Source organism: Symphalangus syndactylus, chromosome 14 (genome assembly GCF_028878055.3).
Source record: "Symphalangus syndactylus isolate Jambi chromosome 14, NHGRI_mSymSyn1-v2.1_pri, whole genome shotgun sequence".
Classification (NCBI taxonomy): domain Eukaryota; kingdom Metazoa; phylum Chordata; class Mammalia; order Primates; family Hylobatidae; genus Symphalangus; species Symphalangus syndactylus.
Genome location: NC_072436.2, coordinates 23,682,755 through 23,701,177, shown reverse-complemented (window position 1 = coordinate 23,701,177; position 18,423 = coordinate 23,682,755). Strand labels below are relative to the sequence as shown.

The 18,423-nt window shown below is 37.6% G+C and overlaps 1 protein-coding gene across 8 annotated transcripts in view; it reads right to left on the bottom strand.

Moving 5' to 3' along the window:
• HELZ (helicase with zinc finger) overlaps window positions 1–18,423 on the bottom strand; it is a 177,959-nt gene that overhangs the window by 9,173 nt on the left and 150,363 nt on the right. For all 8 annotated transcript variants that reach the window (XM_055243309.1, XM_063617485.1, XM_055243311.2 and 5 more), the window contains one exon: window positions 7,227–7,479. In XM_055243309.1, the coding sequence (XP_055099284.1) occupies window positions 7,227–7,479 (253 nt within the window). The remainder of the gene's footprint in view (window positions 1–7,226; window positions 7,480–18,423) is intronic.

Here is an 18,423-nt window from a genome sequence, read left to right as displayed (position 1 = left end):
AACATAATACAAATTCACTGAGGACAATTTGAAAATTTCAGAAAAGTCCAAAGCAGAAAGTAAGTCATTCATACTTCTAAATACTAGAGATAAGCCTTAAGTTGTTGTTTTATTTTTCCCTAAGTACTTGATTTAGAGTATTTCATAACTTACTTACGTAATGTCTCATTTTTAGAAATTTTCATTATCACCAATTTTTCTCTTCTCTAGACTGTGATGTTCCAGGTCAATATTTCTAAATACTCATGGCTCCTTCCTCAGGATAAATGCCTAGGTGTACAATGGGATGCACGAGCCATACAAATTCATGTTATTTCATGGCTATTTCCTCAGGATAAATCCCTAGGTGTACAAAGCTTCTGACAACTGTGGCCAAACCACTCTGCAGGAAGATGCTGCCCATGTGTACTCAGCCAGCCATGTTTGCCCATTGCCTTACCCAATCACAGCACTGGCATGATGACTGTTTAAAAGCTTAGCCTATTTTATTAAGTAAATAATTATCTTGTTGTGGTTACAGTTTGTATTTCCTTGATAGCTGGTGTGTATGAACAGTTTTCCCTGTTTATTACCTATTTGCAGACTATCTCTGTCCATTATTCTATTGGACATACTATTCTATTGTTTTTTCCTATTATTTTGTAGGCACTTTTTACAAATGAAGAATACTATTCTTTTGTTGTATGTTGCAAATATTTTTACCTGTTTTGTGATTTCCCTTTTAATGTTATTTATAATGCTTCCACTTTGTCAGCAAATGTTTTAGATTTTACTAAGCAAATCCATGAACCAGTTCCTATGCGAAGTCAGATAAGTACACCTTTTCGTGAATCTTTAAGGGTTTCCTGTTTGAAATTAAAATTTTATAATCTATCTGCAATTTATTTTATTATGTGGCATAAGGTAAAGATATAACTGTTCATTTATTTTTCCCTCGAATGGTTAATCATTTATTGAATGGTTAATTAATCGTTTATTGAATAATCCATCCCTTCTATACTGATCATACTTTTATTATTACTAAATTCTTTTGTGCATTGAAATCTGTATCTGGGCTTTCTAGTCTTCCTGTTCCACTGAACCGTGTTTCTATTCCTGTATCAGTATTAAGTTTTTTGTAGCCCTATAATAAATTGTGTTCTCTGCTCTTTGAAGTCCTCCTTCTTTACTTTCCTCCTCTATCTCTTTTCAGATAAATTCTGGATATTCTCACAGACCTTCTATTTAATTAAACAGGCAGGTGAGCCATGCTCAGTCTGCTCTTCCTGCTTTCTCACAGGTTGCTTCTCATATCTGGAATTTGCCCATTTACCAATAGAAAACCTTGAACTGCCTTCTCAATCCAATAAATATTTATTGGACACTTACTATGTATTCACTGCTGTGCTAGACCCATGAAAGTATACAGTTGGTTAGAGCAGCCCTTCGTAAACTTACCATTTTATTGTGGAAATAATATATAAACTCATGGCATGGCTAAATAACAATAGAAGTGGAACAATGAAGGCTGATAGGTCCTAAGGGAGTTCTGGGAGAGCCAGGAGGGAATCTACATAGAGAAGATAAAATCTGGGATGAGTCCTGAAGGATTTAAAGAGGTGGGGAAAGACTAGGAGGGCACAGGAGAGACTAGTAACAATCTCTCAGTTTCTGTGCTTTCCCTGCTTCCTTTTAGGTACAGAAACCCCACCCATCACACTAAGCTTAAATTGGGCACGTGGTTGCTCAGCTAGTGATTACATTTCCCAGCTTCCCTTGTAGCTGAGTATGGCTAAGTAATTAAATTTGGCTTAATTAAATATGAGCAAAAGTGTGCATGCAATTTCTGTGTCATCTCTAGCTTGAAGATAAGGCACTTGCCTTGAAACACTGTCATGGCAGAAACCTAGCTTTGACTACACAACCAAGACAATCCTTTAGAGGACAGTGGGACACAGTAGAAGGACCTTGGGCCCTTCAATGACTTTGTGAAGCAAAGCTACTCAGACAGTGTGAACTAGCCAATTAGGTGAAAGAAAAATAAGTTTCTATCTTATTTAAGGCACTGTACTTTGGGGTCTCTTTGGGACAATGGCTTAGCCTTTACCCTAACTGATACAGGTAGAAAAGGACAAGAATGGGAAGCATTTCCTCATTATAGTCTCCTCTGAACACAGTAAAAGGTTAATATTAGACAACAGAAGGCGGTAACAACAGAGAGGTGAGTTAGTTCCTCTTGTACAAAGTTTTCAGCCAACTATTCCACTATCTTTAAGGGTACGGTATCTAAACTGCACATTTAGCACTTGGTTTTATGTCATTTAATACTGATTGTCATTGCTTTACGTATGTTAATCTTATTTCCCAAACTAGATAGCTCCTTGAGGGAGAGGACCATGCCATCTTTTTCACTGAGCTCTATGAGTATGGCACTCTGCTTCTTGAAGGCCCTGTGGTTAGCGGGCCACAGAGACTGTCTCTTCCTTCCTTGTGTTCATGTCGAGAAGAAAGTGTCCCATTGGAACATACTTGATTCAGATTGGGCTGGATTTCTTTTCCCAGAAATTTCTGTATGTGTATGTGGGGCGGGGCGGGGGGGCGCAGGTACAGACCGAGAGAGAAAGTGAGACCTTTAGCTAGATTACTCTGGAAACCAAAAGACACTTAAAAATACATAGAAGAGCAGAGTGATCAGAAGACCAATTTACAAGGAAAAACAGGACAAAGGCGCAGGTACACAGAGGAAGCCATAGGCCCTGGAGGGAGATGCTGAGACCATCACATCTAGTGGCTATTTACCACGGGCCAGGCACTTTGTGCTATGCTCCTTCCATGGATTAAACACAGTGACCAGAAAACTATCCAGCTCCCCTCATCAACCCAGCTGGCTCCCTGGATCTTATTTCCAGTAAAACTGTTTTTACCTGAGCTACTTTGGGTTGGTTTCTGTTTCTTGCAATCAGATGTAGCTTAAGACAATCATCAAATAGAATCAACTCAGATATTTGATCTTCAGATATTTAGAGAGGTAGCTCTATCCTTGAGTTCAAAATAAGTAAAAAACTGAAACCACAAGCAACCCCACTAATATTTCTTTTTAAAATCCAAACCACAATGGTTCATTTCCTCTAAAACACACTAGTGACACCTGATGGAAGCTACTTCACACTCGATATGACAAAGTTTCAAAAGCATGTTAACATCAGCAATACAGCTGTCCAATATAACATAAAACTAGAATTCAGAGGTTAAAGTGAAAATATTTCACGTTTTAGCTTTAGTATTTTATTTATTCAATATGCTAATTTTATAGTACTATTTTAAAATTTTAAAAATTCATAAAATTGTTCAAAATGATTTTAAAGCATTTAACATCTTTCTAGTATATTTATCACTTTTCCCTTTAAATGTCACTGATTTTGTGAATAAAACAATGGCTTTCAAGAACAATTAGTTTAACAAATATTTCAATATAAGTGTTTTTTGCTGTCTAAAATAATATATAAAATAAACACGACTTTCATTGTTCAAGAACTTACTATTTTTATTTACTTAAGATTTATTTAACCATGTTCTCAGTTTCATAGCAATGTAATTAGTTTTAACTGTTTTGTTTTTGTTTTTGTTTTTTTTGAGATGGAGTCTTGCTCTGTCGCTCAGGCTGGAGTGCAGTGGCGTGATCTCAGCTTACTGCCACCACCACCTCCCGGGTTCAAGTGATTCTCCTGCCTCAGCCTCCCAAGTAGCCGGGATTACAGGCACGCATCATTACAACCAGCTAATTTTTGTATTTTTAGCAAAGAAGGGGTTTCACCATGTTGACCAAGCTGGTCTCCAACTCCTGACCTCAGGTGATCCACTCGCTTTGGCCTCCCAAAGTGCTGGGATTACAGGTGTGAGCCCCCATGTCTGGCCTAGTTTTAAATGTTTTTAATTAAATAAATACTTAGAAAATAATAGTTTAGAGGCAGTTTAACCTAATGCGTACATCCTTGTCTAACCATGAATACAAGATTGCTACTAATTAATCATGTATATATTCCCAATAAGAGAAAACATTCTCTGAAACTATGAATTTCACCAGTCTTACAACTAATATTTTTCAAAATACACATCTCAGCTGGGCGCAGTGGCTCACGCCTGTAATCCCAGCACTTTGGGAGGCTGAGGCGGACAGATCACGAAGTCAGGAGTTCTAGACCAGCCTGGCCAACATGGCGAAACCCTGTCTCTACTAAAAACACAAAAATGAGGCACGCGCCTGTAATCCCAGCTACTCAGGAGGCTGAGGCAGAAGAATTGCTTGAACCCAGGAGGCGGAGGCTGTAGTGAGCCGAGATGGTGCCACTGCACCCCAGCCTGGGTGTCAAGAGCAAGACTCTGTCTCAAAAACAAAACAAAACAAAACAAACAAAAACACATCTCTAATCTAAAATTTTCATCCCATGCATTAAAAGAAAATGTCTGCTAAAGTATGTCTTGTCACCAGGTAAGTGAACAGAAACCAAACATACCTGTGTTGGAGGAGGGATTTCCCTACCCTCTGCAGTGCAACTGGGTCACCCACTTAATTGCACAGAATCTAGTTTCATTATCTCCTTTCTCCACAAGCATTTATTTACTAAGGGGCTAAAGTGTATTCAGTGTCAAAACGGGAAATTCAAAGTTTCAAAAGGCCAAAGATGGGGTTTCTATTTTAGGCTTACAGTTTAATTGTAAACTGATATCCATATCAAACACAATGATCTTTTTAAAATTTCAAACCAATATAATATAAACAGTTTTCTTCAAGCTCAAGAAATAAATCTCTTACTTCAGTAAGAAGTCTCTCATGTAATTATTTTATGTCTGATACCACTACTACAATTCTCTAAAAATAAAAAATTGATAAACAAGAAGTTGTGCTTCAGGACACTCGTGATTTGAATTAATTTTTTAATGCTAAACTAAGTGATACTTTCAATTTAAAAATACTACAGTATGTCTCCAAGCAATGAAGAAAATAATGACTTTATATTTGCAGAAAAGATACCATAAATGATATGAGCATTTGCTTAGGAACTTTCTACCTTATCAGCTTGGGTCAGCTTTTTATTAATTTCGGCAAAAAGCTATCCTAAAACTTAGGTTAAAAAAAAAGAAAGAAAAAGAAGAAGAGAAATGATGTTATCTTAAAAAAACATAATAAAACAACCAAAAAAGTAACAAATTATTATCACTTATTTGTAATGTAGATGTTTGCCAGGAAATTCAAATATGATAACATGAGTGAGTGTATTTATCCTAGACCTTGAAAGTGACAAAGCAGGCTCACACCTGTAATCCTAGAACTTTGGGAGGCCAAGGCAGATGGATCACTTGAGGTCAGCCTGGCCAACATGATGAAGCCCCGCCTCTACTAAAAATACACAAATTAGCTGGGCATGATGGCAGACGCCTGTAATCTCAGCTACTCGGGAGGCTGAGGCAGGGCAATTGCTTGAGCCCGGATGGCGGAGATTGCAGTGAGCTGAGAATGCACCACTGCACTCCAGCTAGGGTGACAGAGCGAGACTCTCAAAAACAAACAAAAAAGTGACAAAGCAGCCAGGCACGGTGGCTCATGCCTGTAATCCCAGCACTTTGGGAGGCCGAAGTGGGCAGATTGCTTAGTCCAGGAGTTTGAGACTAGCCTGGGAAACATGGCGAAACCCCATTTCTACAAAAATAAACACAAAAATTAGCCAGGCATAGTGGCACATGCCTATAGTCCCAGCTACTTGGGAGGCTGAGGCAGGAGGATCATTTGAGCCTGGGGTGTGAAGGTTGCCGTGAGCCGAGATTGCACTACTGCACTCCAGCCTGGGTGACAGAGCGAGACCCTGTCTCAAACACAACAACAACAAAAAGACAAAGCAACCCGAGGCAAAATACAGCAGTTTACTCCTAACAGGTACCAAAGAATGTTTAAAGATTAAAATGACAATGTCTTTTGCCAGGAAATAAAACAAAAGCTTTTAAAATTTTTTTAAATTTTTTTTTACCATGTCTATTTTTCTAAAAATATGCTTGCATGGCACATACTCAAAAATGGGCCATTACAGAAACAATAGATTCACATTCTAAAGATGAACAAAATTTGTTTCAAATAAAAAAGTTGATGCTACTGGGCAAAAATTCACCACACAAAGATCTCAGACTTGTTCACAAAGATCAACGTCTACAGCATACAAAGAGAAGGAATTAGAGAATTAAAGCAGTATAATTAGTTTCTTTATATTCAATATAAAAAAGAAAACAGAGGAAAGATCAAAGTGCATTCATCTTTAAGGCTAAAGAGGAAGACTCTAGATTTTCCATCATATAGTACAAGTTTGGAGTGTCTTATCCATTCCGATCCCTTTCTATGCCTTTTTTGTTCTTTAGCCATGAAGTTCTACAGTTTATCAGAATAAAGGAATAAAAAAGGATTCCTAAATCTCAAAATGTTAGACTTTACTGGTCTCTCTCGTGGCCAAACTCTATTATATAGCAAATTGTCAACACTTCACAGACAATAATAAATCCTTGAAAACATTATTAATCTAACCAACTCCCACTTGCGCCCCCCTCAGACCTGAAGCAAAAAAACCAAAAAGCAGAAAACAAACTTTTCCCAAACAAAGGTGATTCCATCTATTCAGAAACATGTTTTAAGCTCCATTTCTTCTTTCAATCACAGGTCAAAATGATCAGTTTCCAAATATGGATATATCTACTAACCTTCTGGACATAAAATATGGAACCAGCCAGGTGCGGTGGCTCACGCCTATAATCACAGCATTTTGGGAGGTTGAGGCGGGTCGATCACCTGAGGTCAGGAGTTCGAAACCAGCCTGGCCAGCACGGTGAAACCCCATCTCTACATACAAAAAATTAGCCAGGTGTGGGTGTGTGTGCCTGTAACCCCAGCTACTTGGGGGGCTGAGGCAGGAGAATTGCTTGAACCCAGGAGGTGGAGGTTGCAGTGAGCCGAGATCACGCCATTGTACTCTAGCCTGGGCAACAAGAGCGAAACTCCATCTCAAAAAAAAAAAAATATATACATGTATATATATATATATGGAATCAATATAGTCCTAAACTGTACACCTATGAGCTATTAGCATCATTAAATATTGTTCAAAGATGATAATGCAAATTGGGGGCAGGGGGTATAGAAGAAAAACTCCACAGATATCCGGGAGCTGAGGAGTACAGATTAGTTTTAGCCACCAACTCTGTCTTACCTATCAACTCTCTGGGCTGAGCTGTCCTGCTGGATCCATTGCATGGAATGTTCTGATAAGGAGTAGATGAGGTGGTGTTTACCCAGGACTCCGGGGATGAAAAGTTGAAAGAAGACTGGTTACTGTGGTCCTGAAGCTCTTTACACTGAGCCAGACTGTCTTGAGGAGTGCTTACTTCTTCAGAACAAGGTTGAACTGAGCTAGATGAGATTCTTCTTTGGTACAAGGGCCGACCAGGTCCTCTGGGCTCATACTACACAAAGAAAAAGAACATTTCATAATCAGTGCACCTTGTGCCACAGTCCTCTCTCTTTTCACTCCATAGCAATCTCACTATATAAAGTAAAAATTCTCAAGAATATACTGTGACTGTGAAACCCTCCCTCCACCCTACTCCCACCAAAAAGAAAAAGGGCGGGGGAGGGGACAGGCTAGGCTCTGGACATGGTGTCAGAAGACCTGGGCTCAAAACTCAGTTCTGTTCCTCACTGCATAGTCCTGACAATACATGCCTGATTTCTGATTCTGTTTTTTTTATCTGTAGAATATGGGAATTGAAGTAGTTGTTTTCAGTTCTAAAATTCTATTGACATTTTAGATAATTGTAGATTAAGAAAAAGCACGAAGGAGCAAATCCGCTCAAAATTAAATGGGTAAAATACAGTCAGTTGAGTCATGGCCCTCTTGAGCAGAGTCATCTATTCTACACTTATCTCTTGAGCCCTTCCTTCATAACATAACAATTTATTTTTCTTTAGACCTGATGGCAAGATGTGATTCCTCCTGTCCAACGTTAAGTACTCTTGACTGGACTCCACTGCATTTCTTTTAGCAAACTTCAAATGACACAGAATACTCATTCATTTATTCAAAAAACATTTTATGTTTGAAACCCAATTAACTTACTCAGTATATTTTCTCCTCCCTAAACTCCCTGTATTTGCACAACCCAAATTCCTTTAACCCTTCCGATAAGATCTATGTGGCAGCCATGTCAAGATTTTTTTATAGTTACCCAAGTGCTGTTCAATTTGTTCTTGCCAGATACTTGTGATCAATATTCAGAGTCAGTTCTAATGGCAAGGCAGTGTAGAGCAGTGGTTAGGTATCAGCCTCCATCTAAAGCCAGATTGTCTGGGTTAGACTTCAGGCTCTGACTTTTATTGGCAGTGTCACTTTGGGCAATTGATTTAACTTCTTTGTAACATGAATTACCCACAGTCACCACATCTTGGGATTGTTGGGAGAATTAAATAAGGATGCACAGTATTTACAGCAGTTCTTGGCACACAGGAAGGGTTCATTGCTACATAATTATTTTAATGTAATATATAAAGATAAGATTCCATGTTCAGTCTCAAATGACAGAATGGGACTGGTGTTTCATTGCCCCTTTTTCCTCTTTTCTTTTTTGGATAGCAAATAATAAATCTGCTGTTCAGTCTGTGGTCAGTTATGACTCTCAGAAATTGTACTTTCACCACTGTTGTTAGCAATAATTGGAAATCAGGAACTGGAGGCCGGATTAAAAAGAAGGCAGAGAGATGAACTGGCACAGCAATAACAGGATGGCTTCTGGAAATATAAAATAGCACAAGCAGACATTATCAAGCCAATTAAATGTGAAAATTGTGGGGTTAAGCACTGAGAGTATTAAGTTAAAGTAGATGGAACCACTAGGATATAAACTAGGGAAGAAAATGGGTCTGGACTGGCTGCCCTTGTGCGGAGAGGCAGGAAAGCCGTGAAGACAGCAATTCTCTCACTGTTAAGTTTTGAGTGCCTCCATTTCCAAAGTCTTAGCTATTGAATGGAGGAAGGCAAGAGGTAGTACCGCCATCTGGTTAATTTCTTTTTTCATATAATTTTATAGATCTGTTTCTAAGCGTAGTATCTCAATTCATCTTTAATTTTACTCTGCTTTAAAGGCAATTGTTTTCAATGGTCAAATCATTATGAATTTGATTTGGTTTTCTAGAATATTAACCAACCAAATTAATTTAGTGTCAACTAGGAATGTAATCAGCACATTTGAAATTTCTTTGTCTAAGGCATTCAATTACGGTAGTGAGTAGAATAAGCAATCTTTCTAAACTGCACTGTGTGCTCTATGCCTGACAACCCTGGATCACAATGGCTGTGCAGCGTGTCTTTTTTTTTTTAATTAAGGTTTGTAATGAAGACAATTAGCTCTTAAAATTGAAATGTAGCATTTCTTTCTATGACTATCCCCTGAGTGTTTAGTCACAATCTTCAGGGGATTACATTCTAAAGTTTTCATATGTGAATATTAAAGTACAAAACTAACGTTAGGTATGGGCTCAGAAAGAGCAGGTTATGATAACCAAGTCTCCTGGTGATACAGAACACTAAATATACTCTCATGAATTTCAGGCGTTAACTTTATAAGCCCCTTTTCATTAAATAATGAACATATACAAACCAGTAGTATAAACAAAAACCTTTTTACAATGAATAGACATACGAACCAGAAAGCTTAAAGGAAGAAAACGAAAACTCGGAAAGAAATGGAAGGCTGATATAAGAGAATACTCAATTAAACTTCATAGAAAATTTATATCATTTGTATCTTCCAAGCTGAAATCCAAAATAATCCCTCAGTTGGCATGCACAGCAGGCTCCGGCGAAGTATTGTATAACCTATCTACAGCTATTGACAGACATAAACATGTAGATAAAATATGAAATTGAATTTCAAATTATGTTATGAATATGATTGATTTTTTATGTCAGAAAAGCAAAACCGAAACTGGAAAATTTTTTAATGCTTTTAAAATTAGATATATTGGGGATTATATATGTACATAGAGAGACAGAGACAGAGAGAGAGATTGATTGATTTTTGTGTGTTCACCTTGTATCTTATGACCTTGCTAAATTCACATTAGTTACAAGAATCTCCCAAGGAATTGGGAGATTCCTTGGGCTTTTTCTATACTGACAACCACGTCATCTACGAATGGAGACAGCTTCATTTCTTCCTTCCCAATCCCTAATGCCATTTATTTTCTTGCCTTATTGCACAGGCTAAGACTTCCAGCACAGTGTTGAAGAGGAATGTTGAGAGCAAATGTCTTGCCTTATTCCTAATCTTAGAAGCACTAAATCTCTCACCATTAAGTATGATGCTAGCTGCAGGATTGTTACAGATGCCCTTTAACAGGGTGAAGAAGTTCCTTTCCATTTCTAGTTTACCAAGAGTTTCATCATGAGTGGACCGTGCATTTTGTCAAATGCATGTGGTTTCTCTTCTATGTCTATTGATATGATTGTGTGATTTTTCTCTTTAGATTGTTAGTATGGTGTATTACATTAATTTATTTTCAAATACCACACTAGCCTTGCATTCTAGAGATAAGCCCCCCATGGTCATAGTACCTTATTCTTTTCATATATTGCTAAATTCAAATGGCTAATGTCTTGCTGAGGATGCTTACATTGATATTCATGGAAGTGGATCTGTGATTTTCTCTTTTTGTATTGCCTTTATCTAGTTTTGGTATCAGAGTAATGCTGGCCGTATACAATAAACTGAGAAGTGTTCTATTCTCTGGAAAAGATTGTGTAAGTTGGTGGTTTTCTTCTTCACATTTTTGGAGGAATTCCATGCTAAAACCATTTGGGCCTAGAGATGTCTTTTTTGGAAGGTTTTAATTACAAATTCAATTTCTTTAACAGTTATAAGACTGTCCATATGCCATCTATTTCATCTTTGGTGAGGTTTTAAGGAAGTGGTTCATTTTATCTAAGTTGCTGAATGTATGCGCACAGAGTTGTTTGTAGTGCTCCCTTATTACCATCCTTTCAATGTCTACTGGGTCTGTAGTGACCCAGTCTCCTTCCTAATATAGGTAGTTTGCATCCTCTTTTTGTCTTTGTCAATCTTGCTAAAGGCTTATCAATTTTACTAATCTTTTAGAAAAACTAACTGGGTTTTATTGATTTTCCTTTATTGCTTTTCTGTTTTGAATTGTATTAAATTCTGTTCTCATCTTTGAAATTCCCTTCCCTCTGCTTGATTTGAATTTATTTTGCTCTTCCTTTTCTAATTTCTTGGGGTACAAGTTTTGATTATTGATCTGAGATCTTACTTCTTTTCTAATATAAGCTTTTATTAAATTCTAATACAAGCTATAAATTTAAATTCTAATATAAGCTATAAATTTCCCTCTGACATGGCTTGAGCTGCATTACACAAATTAGGACAGGCTATATTTCCATTTTCACTCAATGTAAAACATTTCTAATATTTCTAATAAAGAAGCTTCCACTGGTCAAAGATAGGGGACAAGGTGTCAAAATGTATAATGACTATAATAAAGTAAAAACTCAAATACACAATGATATCAAATAATAATATTCAAAGTGAAAAAAGAAGGGGAAAAAAGCCTCAATGGTCATCCTGAGGCCTGCTAAGGCCTCAATCCATTACTCTGAAAATTGACTAATAAAGGGCAAGGATTAAACATTTATCCTTCCCTTTCTATATAGACTATATTTTAGGTAGTAATTAAATATTCAATGAGGAAAAGTTCTCCTTTATAAAAGAAAAATAAATATAAAAGAAATTCAAAGAAGTTTTAAATAATCATTTTGCCATTCTAATGAAACAATAGATCTAAGCAACAACCATCAACAGCTGCTAAAATCTGAAAGGTTGCTAGAAATTTTAACATCAATAGATCAGAATGACATCATCTGATCACTGAAACATACTGATCAACTTAACATAGCTAAAGTGGGAAAACTGGATATTATGTACATCTTTAAACATATAATTTAAAATGAGACACTACATACTGCCTGGTAATTTTTCACTGAAATATCATAGGTATCTTTCCATGTCATGAACACTCTTATAATATCAGATTTAATAAGCTGCATTTTTTTCTTCATTTACTTAAAACTAATCTATTTAATTTCCCCAAGATTTGAGGAAGAAATCCTTGATTATAGATCACTTAGGGTCTACTAACTTATTTCCATTCAGCTCCCCCTCAAATTATCACTTTCTGCTTAAAGCAAATATGCTACAGTTTGGGAGATCGGTACAGTTCCCTAGAGAGAAAAAACTGGATGGAGCAAGGAGAGGACTATCACTATAAGATCAAAAATAATCAATTTATTAACAAGCCAGATAACGTGTGATGAATAAACATAGTTTACAACAGTAATATTTGTGGGTTCATATCTATGGGTTCATGTGATGTAATCTATTGAAAAGCACTTGATAAATTATAAAATCATTTTTTAAAAGTATGATTCCCAGTTAATGGTGGCAACTGGCCCAAGACTCCACTAAAATAATTATAAATGAATATTACAGATATACAACAATCAAGACCATGAGACTGGTCATCAATATAGGACACATTTCCAGAATACATGGAGACTGGATGGAGGAATGGTGTCTGTGGAAGAAGAACGAAATTATAGCTACCACCCAAGGGAAACAATTCACCTAGCAGAATTCCACAGAGGCTTGTGCCTCAGAAATGCCAACTAATATAAAATGAAAGGAAGATGAAGGGATAAAATTAGGGGAGTTAAATGAAAGTCTATACAGGAAACAGCTGGACTCATATTATACTTCTCCCCACAACAACAGTGGGACACAGCCAGCCAGGTACCTACAACACAGACAAAAAGATAAGGAGACAGACAAGCAAAAATCCAGGAAAAACGAAGGGCTCCACATGGATTCAAGCATTAAAAAGTCCCCAGTGAAAGGCCTGCCAGGCAATACATCCTGTGATATACACAAAACTCCCAAGTTGCTTTTTAGTGAAAGATAATCAAGTGGCCAGGCGCAGTGGCTCACGCCTGTAATCCCAGCACTGTAATCCCAGCACTGTGGGAGGCCACGGTGGGTGGATCACCTGCGGTCAGGAGCTTGAGACCGGCCTGGCCAACATGGTGAAACCCCGTCTCTACTAAAAATACAAGAATTAGCCAGGAGTGGTGGGGGGTGACTGTAATCCCAGCTACTCGAGAGGCTGAGGCAAGAGAATTGCTTGAACCCGGGGGGTGGAGGTTGCAGTGAGCCAAGATTGTGCCACTACACTCCCGCCTGGGTGACAGAGCAAAACTCCGTCTCATAAAAAAAAAGATAATCAAGGATTACCAGACTTTTAAGGAAGGTCTCCAGCATAAAAGATAGTCCCAGATAAACAAGTTGAAAAAAGGGAGGCCCGGAAAGAAACAATAGTGATGTTTTAAAAGTATTTTACAACATTGTTTTAGTTCTTATTAAAAATCAAAAACAAAACAACAACAAACCCTCTAACTGATGTTCTCAGAAAAGGCACTGCGGAAAACAAGATGTTATGAAAAAGGAAAAAGCTCAGAATAAAGAACTCTTGTGAGTTTAAAACCTGAGGGCTCAAATATTAAATGCAATAGAAGTTCTTGTCGATAAAATCAAGGAAATCTTCCTGAAAGTAAGAAAAAGTACAAAGGTATCAAAGTATGACAGGAAATAAAGATTTGGAGAATCTAGGAGGCCCAACATCTTATCAAAAGAAGTTTCAGAAAGTGAGACATGGAGAAAAATAATGCTAGAAAATTATCAAAAAAAGATTAATAATAATCGACAATTTCACACAGTTGAAGGATATGTATGAGTCCTTCTCTAAAGCAATGCTGTCCAAAAACCATTTCCTGTGACGATGGGAATGTTCTCTGTCTGTACTGTTCAGTAAGGCAGCGCCTTGCCATGGGAGCTCCTGGTCAGTCAAAATGAGCCTACTAGGACTGAGGAACTCAATTTTAAATCTTATTTCATTCCTAATCATAACCTATCCATCAATAATTCCTCTAGGTTCTACCTGCAAAGTAGATCCTGAATTTATTTCTTATCATTTCCACTGCTACCCCACAGTCCAAGCCACAGTCACCTCTTGCCTAGATAACTATGACGTCCTTCACTATTTATTTTATATTATTTTTAAAACTTTAAACAAATAAATTGCATTTTCATATAATTTTTAAAGTAATTTTAATGTCATTTTAGCCTTATAAAATTCAATCATAATGACAGAAGCAAAAATTTATCTTAGTTCCCAAAACTCTAGTAGATTTATTTCTAGGTTTTGTTGTTTCCCTTAAAAGAAAGATACAGACCAAACTCCCGCAACATGTAATTTACCCATATAACAAAACCTGCACGCGTACTCCATTGAACCTAAGATAAAAGCTGGAAACAGCCTGTAGTCCCAGCACTTTTGGAGGCCGAGGTGGGCAGAGTGCTTAAGTTCAAGAGTTCGAGACCAGCTGGGTGACACAGGAAAACCCCATCTCCACCAAAAAATACAAAAATTAGCTGGGTGTGGTGGCATGCATCTGTAGTCCCAGCTACTTGGGGGGCTGAGGTGGGAGGATCGCTTGAGCCTGGAAGGTGGAGGTTGCAGTGAGCTGAGATCATATACTGCACCTCCAGCCTGGGTGACAGAGGGAGACCTGGTCTTAAAAAAAAAAAGAGAGAGAGAGAGAGATGCAGGCATACCTTGGAGATATTGCAGGTTTGGTGAGAAAGAGAGAGAGATACAGGCATACCTTGGAGATATTGCAGGTTTGGTTCCAAACTACTGCAATAAAGCTAATACTGCAATAATGTGAGTCACGTGAATTTTTTGGTTTTCCAGTGCATATAAAAATAATATAATCTATTAAGTGTGCAATAGCATTGTATGTTTAAAACAACACAATGTATAAAGGCAGGCATGGTGTCACATGCCTGTAGGCCCAGCTACTTGGGAGGCTGAAGAGGGAGGATCACTTGAGCCCATGAGTTTGAGGCTTAAGTCAGTTATGATTGCACCCATGAATAGCCACTGCACTCCAGCCTGTGCAACATAGTGAGACATTGTCTCTTTAAGACATTTTTTTTTTTAATGTTTTTGCTGTAATTTTAAAATAATGTATTGCTTGTGATTCTCTGGCTAAAAAACTTAAGAACAAAAAATATATACTGTATGGCTAAAAAATGCTGACTGACCAGGGTGGTGGTTGCTGAAGGCTGAGGTGGCTGTGGCAATTTCTTAAAATAAGACAATAATAAAGTTTGCTGCATCAGTTGACTTTTCTTTTCACAAAAGATTTCCTTATAGCGCATAAAGTTGTTTGATGGTATTTTACTCACAGAACTTCTCCTCTTAAGCCCTGCCAGTATTTTATCAACCAAGTTTATGGAATATTCTAAATCCTTTGAAATCCTTTGTTGTCATTTCAACAATGTTCACAGCATCTTCCCAGGAGTAGATTCCATCACAAAAAACCACTTTCTTTGTTCACCCCTAACAAGAAATTCCTCACTGGGCTCAGTGGTTCACGCCTGTAATCCCAAAACTTTGGGAGGCCAAGGTGGGAGGATCACTTGAGGCCAGGAGTTCAAGTCCAGCCTGGGTAACACAGTGAGATACAAACAAACAAACACCAAAAAGAAAACAAAACAAAGAAATTAGCCAGGCATGGTGGTATGTGCCTGTAGCCCCAGATACTCAGGAGGCTGAGGTGGGAGGATTGCCAGGGTCCAGGAGGTCAAGGCTGCAGTGAGTCATGATTGCACCACTGCACTCCAACCTGGGTGACGGAGCAAGACCTTTCTCTTCGAAAAAAAAAAAGGGAAGAAATTCTTCATCTATCCAAGTTCAATCATAAGATTACAGCAAGTTAGTCATATCGTCAGGCTCCACTTCTAATTCTAGTTCTCTTGCTATTTCCACCACATCTGCAAGTTACTTCCTCCACTGACGTCTTGAACCCCTCAAAGTCATCCATGGTGATGGAATCAACTTCTTCCAACTCCCGTTCATATTGATATTTTGACCTCTTCCCAAGAATCACAACAAGAAAGCATTTTTTAGCAATACAGTATATATTTTTTGTTCTTAAATCTTTTAGCCAGAGAATCATTAATGGCATCTAGAATGGTGAATCCTTTCCAGAAGGTTTTTAATTTACTTTGTCCAGATCCATCAGAGGAATCACTATCTGTGGCAGCTATAGCCTTACAAAATGTATTTCTTAAATAAGACTTGAAAGTCAAAATGACTCATTGATCCATGGGCTGCAGAATGGATGTGTTAGCAGGCATGAAAACAACATTCATGTCCTTGTACAGCTCCATCAGAGTTCTTGGATGACCAACTGCATTGTCAATGAGCAGTAATATTTTGAATGGAATCTTTTTTAAAAAATCGCCCCCCACCCCACAAGCAAAGCAGTAGGTCTCAATAGTGGGTTCAAAACATTGGTAAACCATGCTGTAAGTGGATATGCTGTCATCCAGGCTTTATTGTTCCATTTATAGAGCACATGCAGCATGGATTCAGCGTCATTCTTCAAAGCCTTAGGATTTTTGGAATGGTAAACAAGCACTGGTTTCAACTTAAAGTCACCAGCTGCATTAGTTCCTAACAAGACAGTCAGCCTGTTCCTTGAAGCTTTGAAGCCAGGTATTGACTTCTTCCTCTCTACCTAAGAAAGTCCTAGACAGCATCTTCTTCCAATAAAAGGCTGTTTTGTCTACACAGAAAATCTGTTGTTTGGTGTAGCCATCTTCATCAATGATCTTAGCTAGATCTTCTGGGTAACTTGCTGCAGCTTCTATATTAGCACTTGCTGTTTCACCTTGCACTTTTATGTTATGGGAATGGCTTCTTTCCTTAAACCTCATGAACGAACCTCTGCTAGCTTCCAACTTTTCTTCTCCAGCTTCTTCATCTATCTCAGCCTTCACAGAATTGAAGAGAGTGAGGGTCTTGCTCTGGATTAGGCTTTGGCTTAAGGAAATGTTGTGGCTGGTTTGATCTTCTAACCAGATCACTCAAACTTTCTCCACATCAGCCATAAGGCTGTTTCATTACATTCTTATCATCTGTGTATTCACTGAAGTAGCACTTTTAATTTCCTTCAAGAACTTTTCCTTTGCATTCCCAGCTTGGCTAACTGTTGTAAGAGGCCTAGCTTTTGGCCAGTCTTAGCTTTTGACATGCCATTTTCACTAAGCTTAACCATTTCTAGTTTTTGATTTAAAGTGAGAGACATGCAACTTGTCCTTTTACTTAAATGGAGGCCATGGTAGGGTTGTTAACTGACCTGATTTCAATACTGTTGTGTCTCAGGAAATAGGGAGGCCCAAGGAGACTGAGTGATGGGGGAACAGCAAGTCAATGGAGCAGTCAGAATACACATAACACTGATTGCTCAAAAACAATCACAATAGCAACATCAAAGATCATTGATCACAACAGATAAAGAAACAATGAAAAAGTTTAAAATACTGTGAGAATTGTCAAAATGTGATACAGAGGCACAAAGTGAGCACGTGCTGTCAGAAAAATGGCACTTATAGACTTGCTCAACATGGGGTTACCATAAACTTTCAGTTTGTAAAAACTATAATATCTGTGAAATGCAATAAAGCAAAGTACAATAAAACAAACTATGCCCATATACTGAAATAAATGTGACTTTGCAACACAGTGCATCAAAATCAATTTGGGTCTAAATTTTAAAAAATGCCATTTGAAGCATCTCAGAGGCAAGGGCACTTATAATTTACAAATGGTATTTTCCTATCAAGCAATATTATTTTCCTATACATCCATATACAAGGTCATAGAAGGGATACTAGAACGAATACAATATTACATCTCAGAGAAAAATGTCAGGTTCACTGCTGTGACATTTGGAGCTACCTTGAATCTGACTCTTGTTTACTGTTCTTGAATATGAAACAGTGAATTAACAATTATAGAGCACAACAGCTCTTACAATGAGCAAATGTTGGGGTGGATAGGAAATAAAATAGTTTGCAGTAAAAGTTTACTCTTTGACCCATAACTATTTGCATTTTCTCTGAAGATTCATAATTATTAAAACTAAATAAATTTTACAGCTTTTGGAAAAAATGTAATGCTGGAGAATGTGTTTTATTCTTAAAGAATGTGGAGAAATTAAGTACATTTCTGATATTTGAGATCTCTAAATTAATCATTTGGGCAGTCAAACATTTAGCAGCTACAACTGGATACATTTCAAGAAATCAAGAATTCTAAAATGAACTAGCTCCCTTTCTCCACATCACCCAGAAAAAATAAAAGGCAAATTTTACACAACTGAAGATTGAATTCTTCACAAGAACATAATTTTGCTTTTCCCCCACATCTAGTTC